At 31.5% G+C, this 15,992-nt stretch overlaps 2 protein-coding genes across 4 annotated transcripts in view; both read left to right on the forward strand.

Annotated features, from left to right (window-relative positions):
- Positions 1-592: 592 nt before the first annotated feature.
- LOC126891733 (circadian locomoter output cycles protein kaput) overlaps positions 593-15,992 on the forward strand; it is a 248,755-nt gene continuing 233,355 nt past the window's right edge. The window contains exon 1 of one of the 3 annotated variants that reach the window (XM_050661008.1): positions 593-913. In XM_050661008.1, the coding sequence (XP_050516965.1) occupies positions 876-913 (38 nt within the window). In that variant the 5' untranslated portion in view covers positions 593-875. Of the gene's footprint in view, positions 914-3,236; positions 3,344-4,818; positions 4,829-15,992 lie in introns of those variants that run through there. The other 2 variants (XM_050661009.1, XM_050661011.1) reach the window with 2 other exon arrangements.
- Positions 7,964-14,462, forward strand: LOC126891734 (uncharacterized). The gene is made up of 2 exons (XM_050661012.1): positions 7,964-8,272; positions 10,418-14,462. Exon 2 carries the CDS (start codon positions 11,572-11,574, stop codon positions 12,346-12,348), a length of 777 nt encoding a protein of 258 aa, XP_050516969.1. The 5' UTR covers positions 7,964-8,272; positions 10,418-11,571; the 3' UTR covers positions 12,349-14,462.

Genomic DNA, 15,992 nt, shown 5'->3' on the forward strand with positions numbered 1-15,992 from the left:
CTCCTGATACAAGAATAAAAAACCGCTAAACGCCGTAAAAATGAGTGGTGCATACAATATTCCAGCTATAAAAGATCTGATATGAATATTACGTAGCGCGAAAATGTAATATTTGCTAAATTTGAAGTAAACGCGCCACAAAAGATTTTCAAAATTCAATCTTTATCTAAGTTACTCTTTGGTGGCGCGTTTTACTTCAAATTGAGCAAATGTTATGGAAAAATCTTTCGAAACATTCAAAAAACGAAGTCACAAGCAACTTCCGGTATAACCGGAAGTAAAAATTATATGAAAATATTTTCATTAAACAGTTCACTCTTCAATACCCTTAATTCAAATTTTCACGATTTAGTTACCTTTAGCTTTTGAAATACTTCTAATTGGCCCTTTATCTGCCTCACCCTGTATATATTAAACCTTACACCATTATAATATGTGGTAGAAAGGTTTCTAATAATAAATCTTATTACTTAATATGTAAATATTTTTGTTGTGTTTAAATATTGATAGGCTACAACAACCTGTTTCTCCGCGAATTTTCCTTCAAACATCGGCAACACTGGGCACACTTTGGAACGGTGGCAGCTCGAGAACTTGAACTCTAGCTATCGTGGGTTGCCTCCGACCACACATATCGCGAATCCGTGTATCGTTCGCTAGTTTTCTTGACGAATTTTCCTCAAAGGAAAACCGACGCGTCGTTGTAGGAAGACCGCAAAAATTCGTTACCATGCTCCGGAATTGTTAATATGATGAAGTTTGTGGTGTCCAAATGTGCGACCGAATATACAAAGTGCTCCCTTAAAAACAGCCAATATGGGTCAGATTGTTTTGGTAGGGTTCATGTGTTGGAAACATAAATTAAAGTTGATAATATGTCTTCTATGAAGAAAGGATCGTCCAAACGATTCGAGTAAGTACAAGATTTTTTGGGTTATAAAACAACAAAGTAGGCTAGTAAATGGCCGATTTGACTAAAAGCCACCAACTCTCGGTGGTGAAAAAATATACGTTTAAAACCAGTCCGGAAATAGATAAACTGACAAATTCTAAGCAACTTTTGTTCAATAGAGTTTTTCCAATAAGTCAATACTTTTCGAGTTATTTGCTAGTGAAAATATTCATTTTTCAACAAAAAAACACGTTTTCACAAGATATTCTTAAGAAAATATAGCTTGTAAAAAAACGAAAAAATTTGTGTATCCATGAGGTCTATTGAGTATTGACAGAGTAAAAAGAGAGTTGTAGCTCATGAAGGATATGAAATTTCGACATGAAATAACAAAAAATAAGCACTTTTCGTGAAAAACTCACCAAACGGTTTTAAATTATTTAATAAAAGCTTTATTTTTATTTATAAAACTTTCTAGAAACAAGCTAAACACGTTACGGTCAAAATAAAGTTGGTCTCTTGTTTTGATAATAAAATCGTGAAAATCACCCCTTAATTGGCCACCCAAATAAAACTAATCGTTACAATTTACTTATGATTGTTATCTGTACAACATTACTAGAATGTCATTCTACTTGAAAATATCATCATTAACTTAAAGAGATGGCTTTTGAATGTTCTTGGATCACTGCTATTTGTATAACTGCAAATTATTAACTCAGTTAATAAATGTGATAATTTTTTCACTAGCTATGTATTCAGTTATTGTAATATTTTATATGTACAACCAAAACTAATACTCAGTCGAGAAAAGAGGAAAAGTGTTAAAGTGATTTTTTAATAATATATTTTTACTATGGAACGCTTACAATTTTGAACATCTTTAACAACAATATACTTGGATCATAATATATATTATCCTGATGTATTCTCTGCTTGGATCTTCCACAAATAATACACAATAAATAACTTTTTATTAAGTTCACGTCTTAAATCAGTTATTAGTCAAATACACTATATATCAATATTATTTAATCAACAACTCAAAATATTCCCGATGCCATGTCAAATATTTAAAATTGTCACTGATTGTCAGTGTCTGACTGACAATATGCTGACAATATTTTATTCGACTGAGTGCGTTGTAAGACAAAGATAGATTTGGAAAATATTACCACGGACATGGTGTCCATTTTTTCGAATCCTGAAAAAACTAATAAATACTTTTAAAAAACTTAAACGCAGAATGAAAGACTAAATTATTACCGAGGGCCGAAAGTCCCTTAGAATAAATAAAAAGTTTATTTTGAATGAGATATTTGAAATTAAAAATCACACTAAATTTTCTCTTAGTTTTTCACCCCTGTAACTTATTAAAATAAACACTATAGAAGTTCTCAGGGACTTTCTGCCCTCGCTAATAACGTAATCTTTCATTCTGCGTTTAAATTTTCCAAAAATACTTATTAGTATTCTCAGGATTCGAAAAAAATGAATCCCCCATTTGAATAGCATTGCAGCCGAAGATACGTACCCATCGTCTTAAAACCAATTTTTTTTCAAAAATGAGCAAGATTTGTCAGCCTTTGTGTTTTAATTGGTAACAGAACCGCACTATGCGTTACGATGGTATTAGATCCCATCAGCTACGGATATCTGAATAAAACTCAAACTTAAAGGCCAAACAAACGTCTACTGAATATTTCCCAAATTTTCAGGATAAAAATTTTTCCAAAATTTTCAAGAGGTAAGCCTACAATGGTATCATCTACTTCGATCTCTGTGAACGAAAACAGTTGTTTTGATTATCGTTTTCTGCCCATTATACGACCCGAGAATGTGAATATATTTACATCTTCTAGAAAACTATGTATTTATGACAGTATATGTCATAGGAGCACGGTTTGTCAGCCGTTGTGTTTAAATTGGTAGCAGAACCGCACTATGTATTTCGTTCTCCTTAGATTTCAGTAGGTACGGATATCTGTATACAACTCAAACCCAAAGGAAAAGTAAATGTTTCCGGAATGTTTACCACCGAAGTGGTAAGCTTAAAATGGTGTCATCTACTCGATGTCTATAAACGAAGATCATAATTTATTAATTATCATTTTCTGCCCATTGTAACACCCGAAAATATGCAATTATTTACATCTTCCTACAAAAGCTTTTATCGCTTGTATATGTATTTATGACGAACTTCTTGAAGAGAATTTCCTCAAAGGAAAACCGACGCGTCGTCGTAGGAAGCAGCAAAAATTCGTTACCATTCTCCGGAATTTTTAGTATGATGAAGTTTGTGGTGTCCAAATGTGTGACCGAATATACAAAGTGCTTCCCTAAAAACAGCCAATATGGGTCAAATTGTTTTGGTAGGGTTCATGTGTTGGAAACATAAATTAAAGTTGATAATATGTCTGCTATGAAAAAAGGATCGTCCAAACGATTCGAGTAAGTACAAGATTTTTTGGGTTATAAAACAACAAAGTAGGCTAGTAAATGGCCGTTTTGACTAAAAGCCACCACTTCTCGGGGGTGAAAAAATATACTTTCAAAACAAGTCCGGAAAAATGGATAAATTGACTAATTCTAAACAACTTTTATTCAATAGAGTTTTTCCTCTACGCTAATACTTTTCGAGTTATTTGCATGTGAAAATGTTCATTTTTCAACAAAAAGTAAAATACCTTCTCAGGCGGTTTTTCAAAAATAACTGAAAAAATAAGTATTTTATCGACATATTCCTAACAAAAAAATAGCTTATAAAAAAATGAAAAAACTGGTGTATGTATGAAGTCTGTTGACCCAATAGAAGCAGAGATGTAACTAATGAAATATAGGTTCTTATTCGGCAAATAATTACACTCAAAACAGAGTTTGGCCCCATTTATTGGTAAAAAACATCGTGAAAATCACCCCCTAATTAGCAACCTAAATAAAATTAATCGTTACAGCTTTACTTATGTATTGTATGTATTGTTATCTGTAATTTTCACCAATCCAAAATGCTTAAAAATGGATTTTTATTTTCAAAATTAAAAATAAAAGAATTTTATTTTAAAACCAAATGTTTTTCAATATGAGCCAGATTTGTCAGCCTTTGTGTTTTAATTGGTAACAGAACCGACGTAATCCTTACGATGGCATTAGATCTCATCAGGTACGGATGTCTGAATACAACTCAAACCTACACGCCAACAAACGTCTACCGAATATTTCCCACTCACGAGGTAAGCGTAAAATGGTGCCACCTACTTTGATGTCTGTGAACGGAAACAATTGTTTTGATTATCGTTTTCTGCCCATTGTACTACCCGAAATTGTGCAAGTATTTACATCTTCTAGAAAAGTATGTACTTATGACAGTACCTACATGTCATAGGAGCACGGTTTGTCAGCCGTTGTGTTTAAATTGGTAACAAAACCGCACTATGCATTTCGTTCTCATTAGATCTCACTAGGTACGGATATATGTATACAACTCAAACCCAAAGACCATGCAAACGTTTCCTGAATGTTTCCCACACAAGTGGTAAGCGTACAATGGTGTCATCTACTTCGATGACTACGAACGGAAACAGTAATTTATTAATTATAATTTTCTGGCCATGGTAATACCCGAAAATATGCAATTATTTACAGCTTCCGATAAAAACTTTTGTCGCTTGTATGTATTTATGACAAATTTCTTGACGTATCTCGTCAAAGAAAAACCGACGCGTCGTCGTAGGAAGACCGCAAAAATTCGTTACCATGCTCCGGAATTGTTAGTATGATGAAGTTTGTGGTGTCCAAATGTGCTACCGAATATATAAAGGGCTTCCCTAAAAACAACCATTATGCGTCAGATTGTTATGGTAGGGTTCATGTGTTGGAAACATAAATTAAACTTGATAATATGTCTACTATGAAAAAAGAATCGTCCAAACGATTCGAGTAGGTACAAGATTTTTTGGATTATAAAAAAACAAAGGATGCTGTAGCTGTCATATCTAGAACATGGGTACGTACCTACCTTAATTTGAAACTACTTTTATATAGGTAGGTTCTATTTTACAGAATATAAACCTTTTATAGCGCAAAACTTACAGCTATTAACAAAAAAAATATTGCAAACTGAGACACATACCTATGCCTATCTGAAATTAGTAATTTTTAAATTATAAACTTAACCATAGAAGTTTTTCACCTCCAAAAAATATGCTCATTTAAAAGTTGATTTTCTCGTGAACTGATTAACGGATTCCGCTAATTTTCTTATCATTTTAAACTTTCTTTGGTATTTACACTCTTAGGCAAATGTTTAATCACATTTCTTTTTTTTTGAGCTTATACTGTGTGGAAGAAAATAAATATTTTACTTATGTTAAGTTTGAGATACCCTGTAGGGAGGACCAGATAAGGGTGGGTATATATCAAAATCGTGTTGCAGTCTTATGTTTTATGAACTTTATGTTTTTTTACTTTCCATAAACAAAGAAAATGACTGTTTGATTCTTCGAAATGTGTTTTCACCGAAACAATTCTCAATTAACAATAAAAAATAACAACAGCTAACAGAAGTTTAAAAACAGAAAGAAATATAATATAAACTAATATTTCGAGTGTTCTCCCTCTAAGTCTAGCTAGGGATGTTGGATACTAACATGGGGGATGCTAGCAGCTTCATATCGCCTAGGCATGCTGGATATTGAGTAAGCTATTTGATTTTGGTGAAGTTTCAGATAGCAATAAGCATAGTTCCTATATTTTGCGGGGAAGCAGGAAGGGGTTGACGAAGTCTCATTGTGTTGGCTTTTGTTGTGTTGGCAAAACTGAGTTGGCTTTCACCTTTCTCTTTGTGAAGACAGAGAAATCAACTCAACCACCCACATACACGTGGTAGAGTCATATAATGCTGTGAGGTATATCTTTTTCATTTTCACCCATCGCCAGGGTTTAACATAATACACGCCAATGTAAGACTTTTGGTCGGCGTTTTAAGGGTTTTAACCTATGTATTTTTGGTGGCTTAGCATGTAGAGCTTGCTTAGAACACTGATGATGCTCTCTTTAGTGCGAAAACGTTCTGTCTTTTAATGTAGCTCTTTATTGGGGTTTTAATAAATATACCTTTTACACAGAAGTCTTTCTTCAATTTTTCATCTCTTTTTGTTTCGAAATGTATTAGGTTTTCCATCTTTTGAGCTATTTTGCCGGTTATTAGCGCGCTCATCACTGTATAACATTTGTATAAGATACTAATAGGTCAAAACATAATATGATATACATCTTTTATGTTATTTGACTTTTTTCCGAAATTTTGACAGAAGCCAATTAATTTTGTAGTAAACCCAATAAAAATAGTAAATGAGAGAGAAAGTTTGTGTCTACAAAAATACAGTTTGAATACGTCTCGAAAATACAAACAATAATTTTAGAATTCGAAACTAAGCAATTTCTAATCGTACATGTTTTCCTTATTGGCGGTCAAAGTCAAGCTTTGAACTTTTTTTTAGATGAATTATCGATGACATAACAAGAAACAAATGATAATTATAGAATGCACTTTAAATAGCACAAATTAACTTACTATACAATGATATAATAATTTATTGCAAGAAAGAATAAAGTACTAAAAAAACTTTAACTTTAAACAAAGATTAAATACCTAATATGAATTGAACTTCCTACCATGGATATCCCCAACTTTCCGTCAGATTTTCAGTCCAGTCGGATTAGACGAAAAACAGGCCTTACCTTGCATGCCGAGCTACAAAAAATTTTATTATTATAGTCTTTAGGGCAGGTCTATACCTTAAGTTGATAGAAATGAGCTTAAGAAGAAACAAGAATAGCTTTTCAAGAACTTGTGATATAGATTTATAGGGCGGTATGATGAAACATCCGTTAAAGCTTTAAAGTTTGTATTACTTTAACAAAGTCGCCTACTCCCGAAAAACTTAGTTTATTCAATAATTTTGCCTCTCCTATATATTTTCACATTAAAAGTGTAGTTTCTCGTACTGTTTATAAAAATATTCTACATCTGTTTTTTCTGTTCGTAAAACAGTTTAATTAGCCAAATTGTCAACTAATAGTCTAAGAGCTAGTGAACCCTCCGACTAACGGTCGTCCTGTAAGGCTAGAAATTTTTCTAGTGATAATTCATAGCACACCAAGGCTAAAAACCATGACCTGGCAGGCCTCAGCGGTGCACGTGTATCTACCAGGTGAATCGAAAAGTGCAAATTTAAGGGGTAAAATAAACATTCTCCTGTAAGGTTTAAATTTAAGTAAGTGTTCGAGTAAGTCATTTAGAAGAAATGTGTACAATGACAGGCGATTCTGAAGAGCTTAAGACCTTGCCAGGCGAGGGGAAAGATTAGCGGTTTTTCCCAAAATTATTCTTTTTGCATCGAACAAATGTTTTTTAGGTTTTTTGAATCATTCCAAACAGAAAACATCTTTGGTGATTTTTCTCAAGTTAATAGTTTTTATTATATAAGCGATTGAAAATTTTGAAAATTGCGAAATCGGCCATTTTTAACCTTAAATCAGACATTTATCTAAAAATCCCGAAGAGTTTTTTGCAATAAAATATCGAAAACCCCTTTGTTTTTTTAATTGCTTATCAAGCGGGTGTGACACTGTAGTATAAGTGAGGACGTTTGAGTTTGCATAAATTCATTATCTCGAGAATGGTCAAATTTCAAGAGAATGGTCAAATCCTCAGACAGGTCGATTTTTATTTTTTAAATTAGGCCTTTTTGGCATATATATATATATATATATATATATATATATATATATATATATATATATATATATATATATATATATATTCATATTTATATCATTATTGCTTCCATATTATATACCGTAGCATTGAATGTTGCGTCCTTCGAACTATTACGTCCGAATAATGGACGCAATAAAACCATCCTGATTTTATGGACTTCCCACTACTTCTACTTAAAAATGGCGCCTTAGTTAAATGCAGATTTCTATATTTACCCATAGCCAAAAACGTCATGCCGCTCTCTAGTTATATTTCTGAGATATTAAACTTCTCCTAAAAATCGTGAGACGCAATAATATTCTAAACTTGTAACCAAATGAATAATGTTAGTTCAGCGAGTTGACGAAAGTGGCGCGGTTATAATATACATATTTACCGTATACTTCGTTTCCTTTAGAACATTATTGCGTCAAAATAGGAGATATGACAACGTTGCCCAGAGTATCTATTTTTAGAACATAACAGAATCTTTCGACCTTGGCTAGTTTGTTTTCGGCGGTTTGTTTCTCGTTGATTTTAATATAATTATATCAACTTGTTCGTCCTGTTGCTTATTGCGTCGTATATTTATTGTGTTCTTTTAATCCTCAAACAAATAGGTAAGTGAATTTCTATGTTAATATTTTTATTAGAAGGGAAAAATTTTTAATTATTTTTTCTTTTTGATTTCGAGATTATTTATTAGCCTATGCACTAAAAGAGTAAAATATATTAAAAATATTTTTGATAATATTTATCAATTCAGTAATTACTTAATTAATCAGTTAAAGAAGTTAAATGCACAACTTTGTTAAGTACATTTTTAAAGAAATCAGTTACTGTTTTCATTTATTGGATAAATTGAGATAAACTTACTAGCACAGCATTAAATTAAAAAGTAATTTTTTGTAATTTAAAAAAAAATGGTAAATATTCAAATATTTGGACGTCATTGCAATCATTTTTGTGACCACTTGTTTTAAGTTTCAATAATTGTAAAAATAGGTACATATATCATTTCAAAGGAATAATGTACTCTTACTAAAAATAAATCCATTTACTCACGGTTTTTGCTCCAAATTTTAAACAACCGTTTATATTGACATGAAATTTGGCATACACATAGCTAACAAGGCTAAGAAAGAAAGTGATATTGTGCCGATGTGTGCTTTTGCCCTAGGGATGAGTTTCACTCCTTCTCGGGGGTGAAAAAACATGCTTTTAAAAAAAGGCCGGTGATGGATAAATTGACTATTTTTAAGCAACTACTTTTGTTCTATAGCCTTTTTCACAAGTCAATATTTTTCGAGTTATTTGCGAGTGAATATGTTTATTTTTCAACAAAAAAAAACATGTTTTTAGATGGTTTTTCGCAGATAACTCAAAAAGTGAATATTTTATCGGAAAAAAAATATTTTAGCAGAAATACAGCTTATACAAAGTGAAAAAACGGTGTATGTATGGGGCCTCTAGACCCAGCATAAGCAGTTTTGTAGCCAATGAAAAATAGTTTCATATTCGTCAAATTCCAAATCAATATTTCAACGTGAAATAATAAAACAAAATGGAGAAACTTTTGAGGAAAAGTTTAAAAGTAGCTTTATTTTCGTTTTTTTTTTTAAGTTTCTAACATCAAAAGTAAGCAAGTTACGCTCAAAATAAAGTTAGTCCGTCTTTTTTGAAAAAAAAAACAATGGGATAACCACCGCGTAATTAGGATCTCAAAGAAAATTAATCGTTACCGCTTCACAAGTTGCTTTACTTATGTATTATTTTGATGATCTGTAAGTTTCATCGGTTCAAAGTGTTTATCTTTGAAAAAATTGGAAATAAAGTAAAATTTTCTTAATTTTTAATTTTGACAAAAACATGTTTTTTTTTCAAAATAAGTTACAAATTATTATTGATAGGCACCAAAAACCTCAAAGAACAAAAATTTGTAAGCTTTGCTTTTTTGAATACTTTTTTTTTTATTTTCAGTAAGACAAAAATGGATTCAGATATGGCTGTTTAAAATTATTTGCATACACTCGTGATTAGTGATTCGTTCAAGCCCTCTCTACTACAGCTCTTTTAAAAATAAGCACATTGAACCGATGAACTAACAGACCATATAAACAATACGTGCACGAGTAAAGGAACTTGTGAACGGTAACGATTAATTTTATTTTAGATGCTAATTATTGGGTGATTTTCACATTTTTTTTTATAAAAAAAGTTACCAACTTTATTTGGAGCGTAACTTGCTTACGGTTGATGCTAGAAACTCATTTAGAAACAGAAATAAAGATTTTTTAACACTTTACAAAAGTTGTAATGAGTTTTCCTCAGAAACCTTTTTAATTTTTGGATATTTCAAGTTGAAATATTCGTTTTGGAATTTGACGAATATCCTATTTTTCATTAGCTAGAACTGGGCTTCTGCTGGGTCTAGAGACCTCATACATACATCATTTTTTTCTCCTTTCTATAGAACCGAAGTTGTTTATAATTAGTCAGTTTCATTTCCGGACTTATTTTGAACGTATATTTTTTCACCCTCGAGAAGGGGTGAAACTCACCCCCAGGTCAAAAGCACACCAAATTGCATGTCAATCTTTTCAATCAAGCTCTTTTTCTTAGCGATGTAGAATATATTTATGCCCTATTTACCTTTTAAAGTACAAAGATATTTATTTAGTAGATAACTTATACTGAACAAAATTATTTGGCGGATTGCGCGAATAAAGCTCGTATATACTTTAATTCTATATTTTCTATTATAGGAGACCGATTCAGATAACAGCAGTGCTACAAACTTAAGTCAAAAAAATCTCAGGATTCTCACAGAAACTTGTACCGACCACCAGTTAATCCATGAAGTGAAAGATGTTTTAGCCCTCGAGTCAACGATAACTGGGGTACAAGAACATATACACAATTACAATAAACAAAAATGTAGAAATACAGGTAATCTCGAACACCCTTACAAAAGAAAACCAAGAAAACCAGATTATTGTTACTACTGTGAAACGGAAGTTCTTAATTTTGGTCGCCATATTATAAGGAACCATTCAATGGAAGTCGATGTGGCTGAAATTATCTCCAAACCAATCAAATCATGTGAAAGAAGAAGTCTATTTGATAAACTCTAGGAAATTTTTTAACTGATGGTGGAAACTGTTTCAAGGCTGTTAGACAGACTTATGTACCAGATCGTGTTCTCATTCATTGTGACAATTGTTTAGGATTTTTCTCTTCCAAACTATTATACCGACATAGAAAAAAATGTGGAAATAGAAGCAATCAAGAGAGGGCACAATTTGCTAGCCAATCAAAAATGTGTCCCAACATTAAAATTGATCATCGACTAAAAGAAGAAATGTTTCTCAGGATGAGAGAGGACAGGATTTCAATGGAAGCCAAGAACGACTTTCTAATTCGTCCATTTGGAACCCGTTGTTTGAAGACGCACCGAGAAAAGCATTTTATAGCAGTTACATCACGCAAAATGAGGGAATTGTCAAAAATATTTAAAGAAAGGAGAAAAATAGACCCATCTATATCCACTATGTTTTCAGCATTGCGACCAAAGTATTTGATGACTTTGTTGAAACCACAAAACGAATAGCTTGTTATGATCCTGAAAAAGACTTGTCTCCAAATGTTGCCATGAATATAGTGAGATCACTCAAGCAATGTTGCGATTTTGCAATCACTTTTGCCTATAAGAAACAAACTGCATACTTATCTGTTTCAACTGCTACAATTGAGGCATAGCTTAAAACTTTAATTCATCTATTTGAGGCAAACTGGAGTATTGAGGCCTCAACCCAAGCAGCTAATAATTTAAATCTTAACAAATGGAATAAGGTTACAATAGTTCCACTAGCGAATGGTCTAAAATTGCTAAGATCCCATTTAGTTAAACTTGCTGACGATGCAACGAAAATTCTGCAGAATTATTTGTGACACTACAGTTGAAAATGCACCGCATATTAAAGCGTTTAACAATCTCATTGAATCTGTGTACTGTAGAATAATTTTGCTAAACAGAAAACGTTCTGGAGAATTACAGAGAATGTCCTTTTACACTTATGTTAACTCTATCGGAAATCAAAAATATGAAGAGTTTCAAAAAGCAGTTTCACCTTCTGAAAAAAAAAAACTACTAAGTTCAATGAAGACAGTAGCCATTAGAGGTAAGACGGGCAGGGGTGTTCCAGTTTTGTTCAACCCCGAGGTACAAAATCATATCGATACTTTGCTTGCGGTTAGAAATGAATTTGTACCAAGGGATAATCCTTACCTATTTGCTCCTGTTAAATCTTCTTCACATTTAATCAGTTACAAAATATTAGGAGAGCACGCAAAATTATCCGTTGCGAAAGATCCTACTTATATAACATCGGCTCGTTTGCGTAAGCATCTGGCAACTTTATCACAATTATTAAATTTATCTGATGGAGAGATTGAACAATTAGCTACTTTCATGGGATACAGACAAAACTACAGAAGTTCCTACAGACTGCCAGATGATATTTACCAAACTACTAAAATAGCGAAACTGTTGATGGTAATGGAGAAGGGAACAGCCAACAAATTCAAAGGAAAATCTTTAGATGAAGTAGAAATTGATATGGACAAAAATCTTTTGGAAGATAACTTTTCTGAAAGCGATGTTGATGGTGACGATGAGTTAGTGTTTGCTACATGATGATAGTGAACCATCAACTAGTCAAATACGCCAGTCAATGGGAGCAAGAATAGGATATTACCTCCAAATTCTATCCTACTGCATGGATTTTAATGAAATTTTGGGCCTAGCTTCTGCTTATCTCCTAATTCAAAGTCTACCCTATGCCGATGTGTGCTTTTATCTTGGGGGTGGTTCCCACCCCTTCTTAAGGGTGGAAAATTTTTTGGTTAAAATTACCACGGAATTCGCTAGAGAACCTAATTCTAAGCAAAAACTGTTCCATAATTTTTTTTTGAAAACTCAATACTTTTTGAGATATTCGTGATTGAAAATTGGCCATTTTCATTGAAACATAATACCTTTTCGAACGGTTTTTTGCGAATACCTTAAAAACTATGCATCTAACTAAGAAAACTATATTAAACATTTTTGTAGGTTATAAAAAAACAAAGAGAGACTTGCCTTATTAAATCTTCCAGTTATACAAAAAAGAGATATGGTAGGTGAAAATATTTTGTTTTTTGGTACATTCTCAAATTGGTGTATTCAACTTGAAATAACAGAGAAACGGTCGATTTTAGGTGTATAATGCTAATAATATCTTTTGAGGTGCTTGAAAAGACCTTTACAATGAGCTATATTAAAGGTCCATTACATTAAAACTGAGCGAGATATGATGCAAACAAAATTGATAACTAATGTATTTTAAGAAAAAATGAGAAGTAATTTTAACCCACATCCACCAAAATGTAAATGCATAATTTTCCCTCCAAAATACCTTTTATTATAGTGTTATTTCTATGTTCAAAAAGTTGGACGGGTTTAAAATGAATGGTTTTTGAAAAACAAAGATCAAATTTTAGAGCGCATTTTTAAATTTTCTTAAAAATTTTCCTTTTTCTCCATGTAACTTGAAAAATGATAAGAGATAGAGTAATGAAAAATAAAAAGGAAATTTTTATCTGAAAAAGCCCAAAATTTTGTGTAATATCTTTCTTTCGTATCTCTTATCTTTTTCGAGTTACATGGAGGAAAATGAAGATTTCTAAGAAAATTTAAAAATGCGCTCTATAATTTGATCTTATTTTTTTTCAAAAACCATTCATTTTAATCTAGTCCAACTTTTTAAACATAGAAATAACACTATAATAAAAAGTATTGTAGAAGAAAAACGATGTAGGTATTTAAATTCTGATGGATGAGGGGTTAAATATACTTCTCATTTCTTCTTAAAATACATTAGTCATCAATTTTTTGCAGAATATCTCGCTTAGTTTGCATGTAATCGACAATTAGTATTGCTCATTTTAAAGGTCTTTTCAAGCACTACAAAAGTTATTAGCATCATTATACACCTAAAATCGACAGTTTCTCTGTTATTTCAAGTTGAATACACCGATTTGAGCATGCAGCAAAAAAACGAACTCTTCTTACCTACCATATCCCTCTTTGTATTTTAACTAGAAGATTTATGAAGGGACGAATCTCTTTGTTTTTTATAACCTACAGAAATATGTTATATAGTTTTTTTATTAGATGCATAGTTTTTAATTTATTCGCAAAAATTCGTACGAAAAAATACGAATTCGTACGAATAACTCAAAAAGTACTGAGTTTTAAAAAAATAATTATAAAACAGTTTTGCTTAAAATTATGTTCTCTAGCCTCTTCCGTGGCTATTTTAACCAAAACATTTTTCACCCTCGAGAAGGGGTGAGAACCACCCCCAAGATAAAAGCTCACATCGGCATAGGGTAGACTTTGTTTCTTGAGCTATTCCCTACTTACTGTAAAAATATCAAGTAAATCGATGTAGTAGGATGGAATTCGGAGCCAAATACCCTCATTGACTGCCCTAAAAGTGATAATACCATTTTTACAACGAAAAAAAAAATAAAACATTCAAAAATAAGACTGCGCGAAAACTAGTTCCATGGACAGAAAGACAAAAGTCTGTCACTCTAAACTTTTTCAAGAATCATATCAAATCTAGAAGGCCTCCAAAAAAAGGGAAGTGTGAAGAACTAAAGAATAAATTTCCTGAGCTATTGAACAAAATAACTGGTTAAAGATTAAAGTATTCATACAAAATTCATATTGCAATAAAAAAAATTAACGCATGCTTTTTTATTAAATTTTGGGTTTTACATTACTCTAAGAATGATTGTTTATATTTAAAAGAATAAAATTGTGTATTTTAAATGATTGTTGTTTTTATCAAGGAATAAAAACAAGAAAATTTTTATTATCGTTTTATTAATACTCCTATTAAATAAATCCCAATTTAAAATAAAATAAAATTATTATTATCATTCATGAGGATCTATTTTAAATGCATTGAGTAACCAAAGTTAAAAAGTCCATTTAAAACATCTATAATTGATTTCCCTTGTAGGAATCTAAATTTAGCTGATGAATGAGAACAGGTGTTAGAACTTTTTGTAGTAAGTAAGTATAGCAACACTGTAATGACGCAATAATATACAATATACACTAAATTGGAGCTAATAAAGTGGGATACCGAAAGGAGTTAGCAACATTTGCAAATTGAATGAAAATTTGAATTTAAAAAAAAATATTTTATTAAAACCAAAATTAGCAGCCCTTATTAATAAACAGTTTATAACAAATATTCACTATCGAATCGAACGTAACTCATCGCTATCAAGGAGACGCAAGAAGGTGCAAGTACGAAAAGACGCAACATTGTTGGAAAGATGTATATATATATATATATATATATATATATATATATATATATATATATATATATATATATATATAATACTAGTGACGTCATCCATTTGGGCGTGATGACGTAATCGATTTTTTTAAATAAGAGTAGGGATTGTGTGATAGCTCATTTGAAAGGTTATTTAATTATCTATTCAGTAATATAAACATTAACATAATTATTTATACAGGGTGTACAAAAAAATTTTTCTTCTATTTGTCAAATTTAATCAAAGTTAATTTAATAAAAAAAAATTTTTGTACACCCTGTGTAAATAATTATGGTAATGTTTATATTAGTGAATAGAAAATTCAACAACCTTTTAAATGAGCTATCATACAACCCCTACTCTCATCTAAAAAAATCATCGATTACGTCATCACGCTCAGATTGATGACGTCACTAGTATTATATATATGCCAAAAAGTCCTAATTTTCAAATAAAAATCGACCGGTCTGAGGATTTCTCTTGAAATTTGTCCATTCTCGAGATAATGAATTTATACAAACTCAAACGTCCTCACTTATACTACAGTGTCGCACCCGCTTGATTAGCAATTAAAAAACAAAGGGGTTTTCGATATTTTATTGCAAAAAACTCTTCGGGATTTCATCAATCAATGTTTAAGAATATCTACGTATCTTGGCAACATTGAAATTTTTAGATAAATGTCCGATTTAGGGTTAAAAATGGCCGATTTCGCAATTTTCAAAATTTTCAATCGCTTATATAACAAAAACTATTAACTTAAGAAAAAAATCACTAAAGACGTTTTCTGTTTGGAATAATTCAGAAAACATAAAAAAAATTTGTTCGATGCAAAAAGAATAATTTTGAGAAAAACCCCTAATCTTTCCCCTCGCCTGGCAAGGTCTTATGCTCTTCAGAATCGCCTGTCATTGTACAAATTTCTTCTAAATGACTTAC

Source organism: Diabrotica virgifera, chromosome 9 (assembly GCF_917563875.1).
Source record: "Diabrotica virgifera virgifera chromosome 9, PGI_DIABVI_V3a".
Taxonomy (NCBI): domain Eukaryota; kingdom Metazoa; phylum Arthropoda; class Insecta; order Coleoptera; family Chrysomelidae; genus Diabrotica; species Diabrotica virgifera.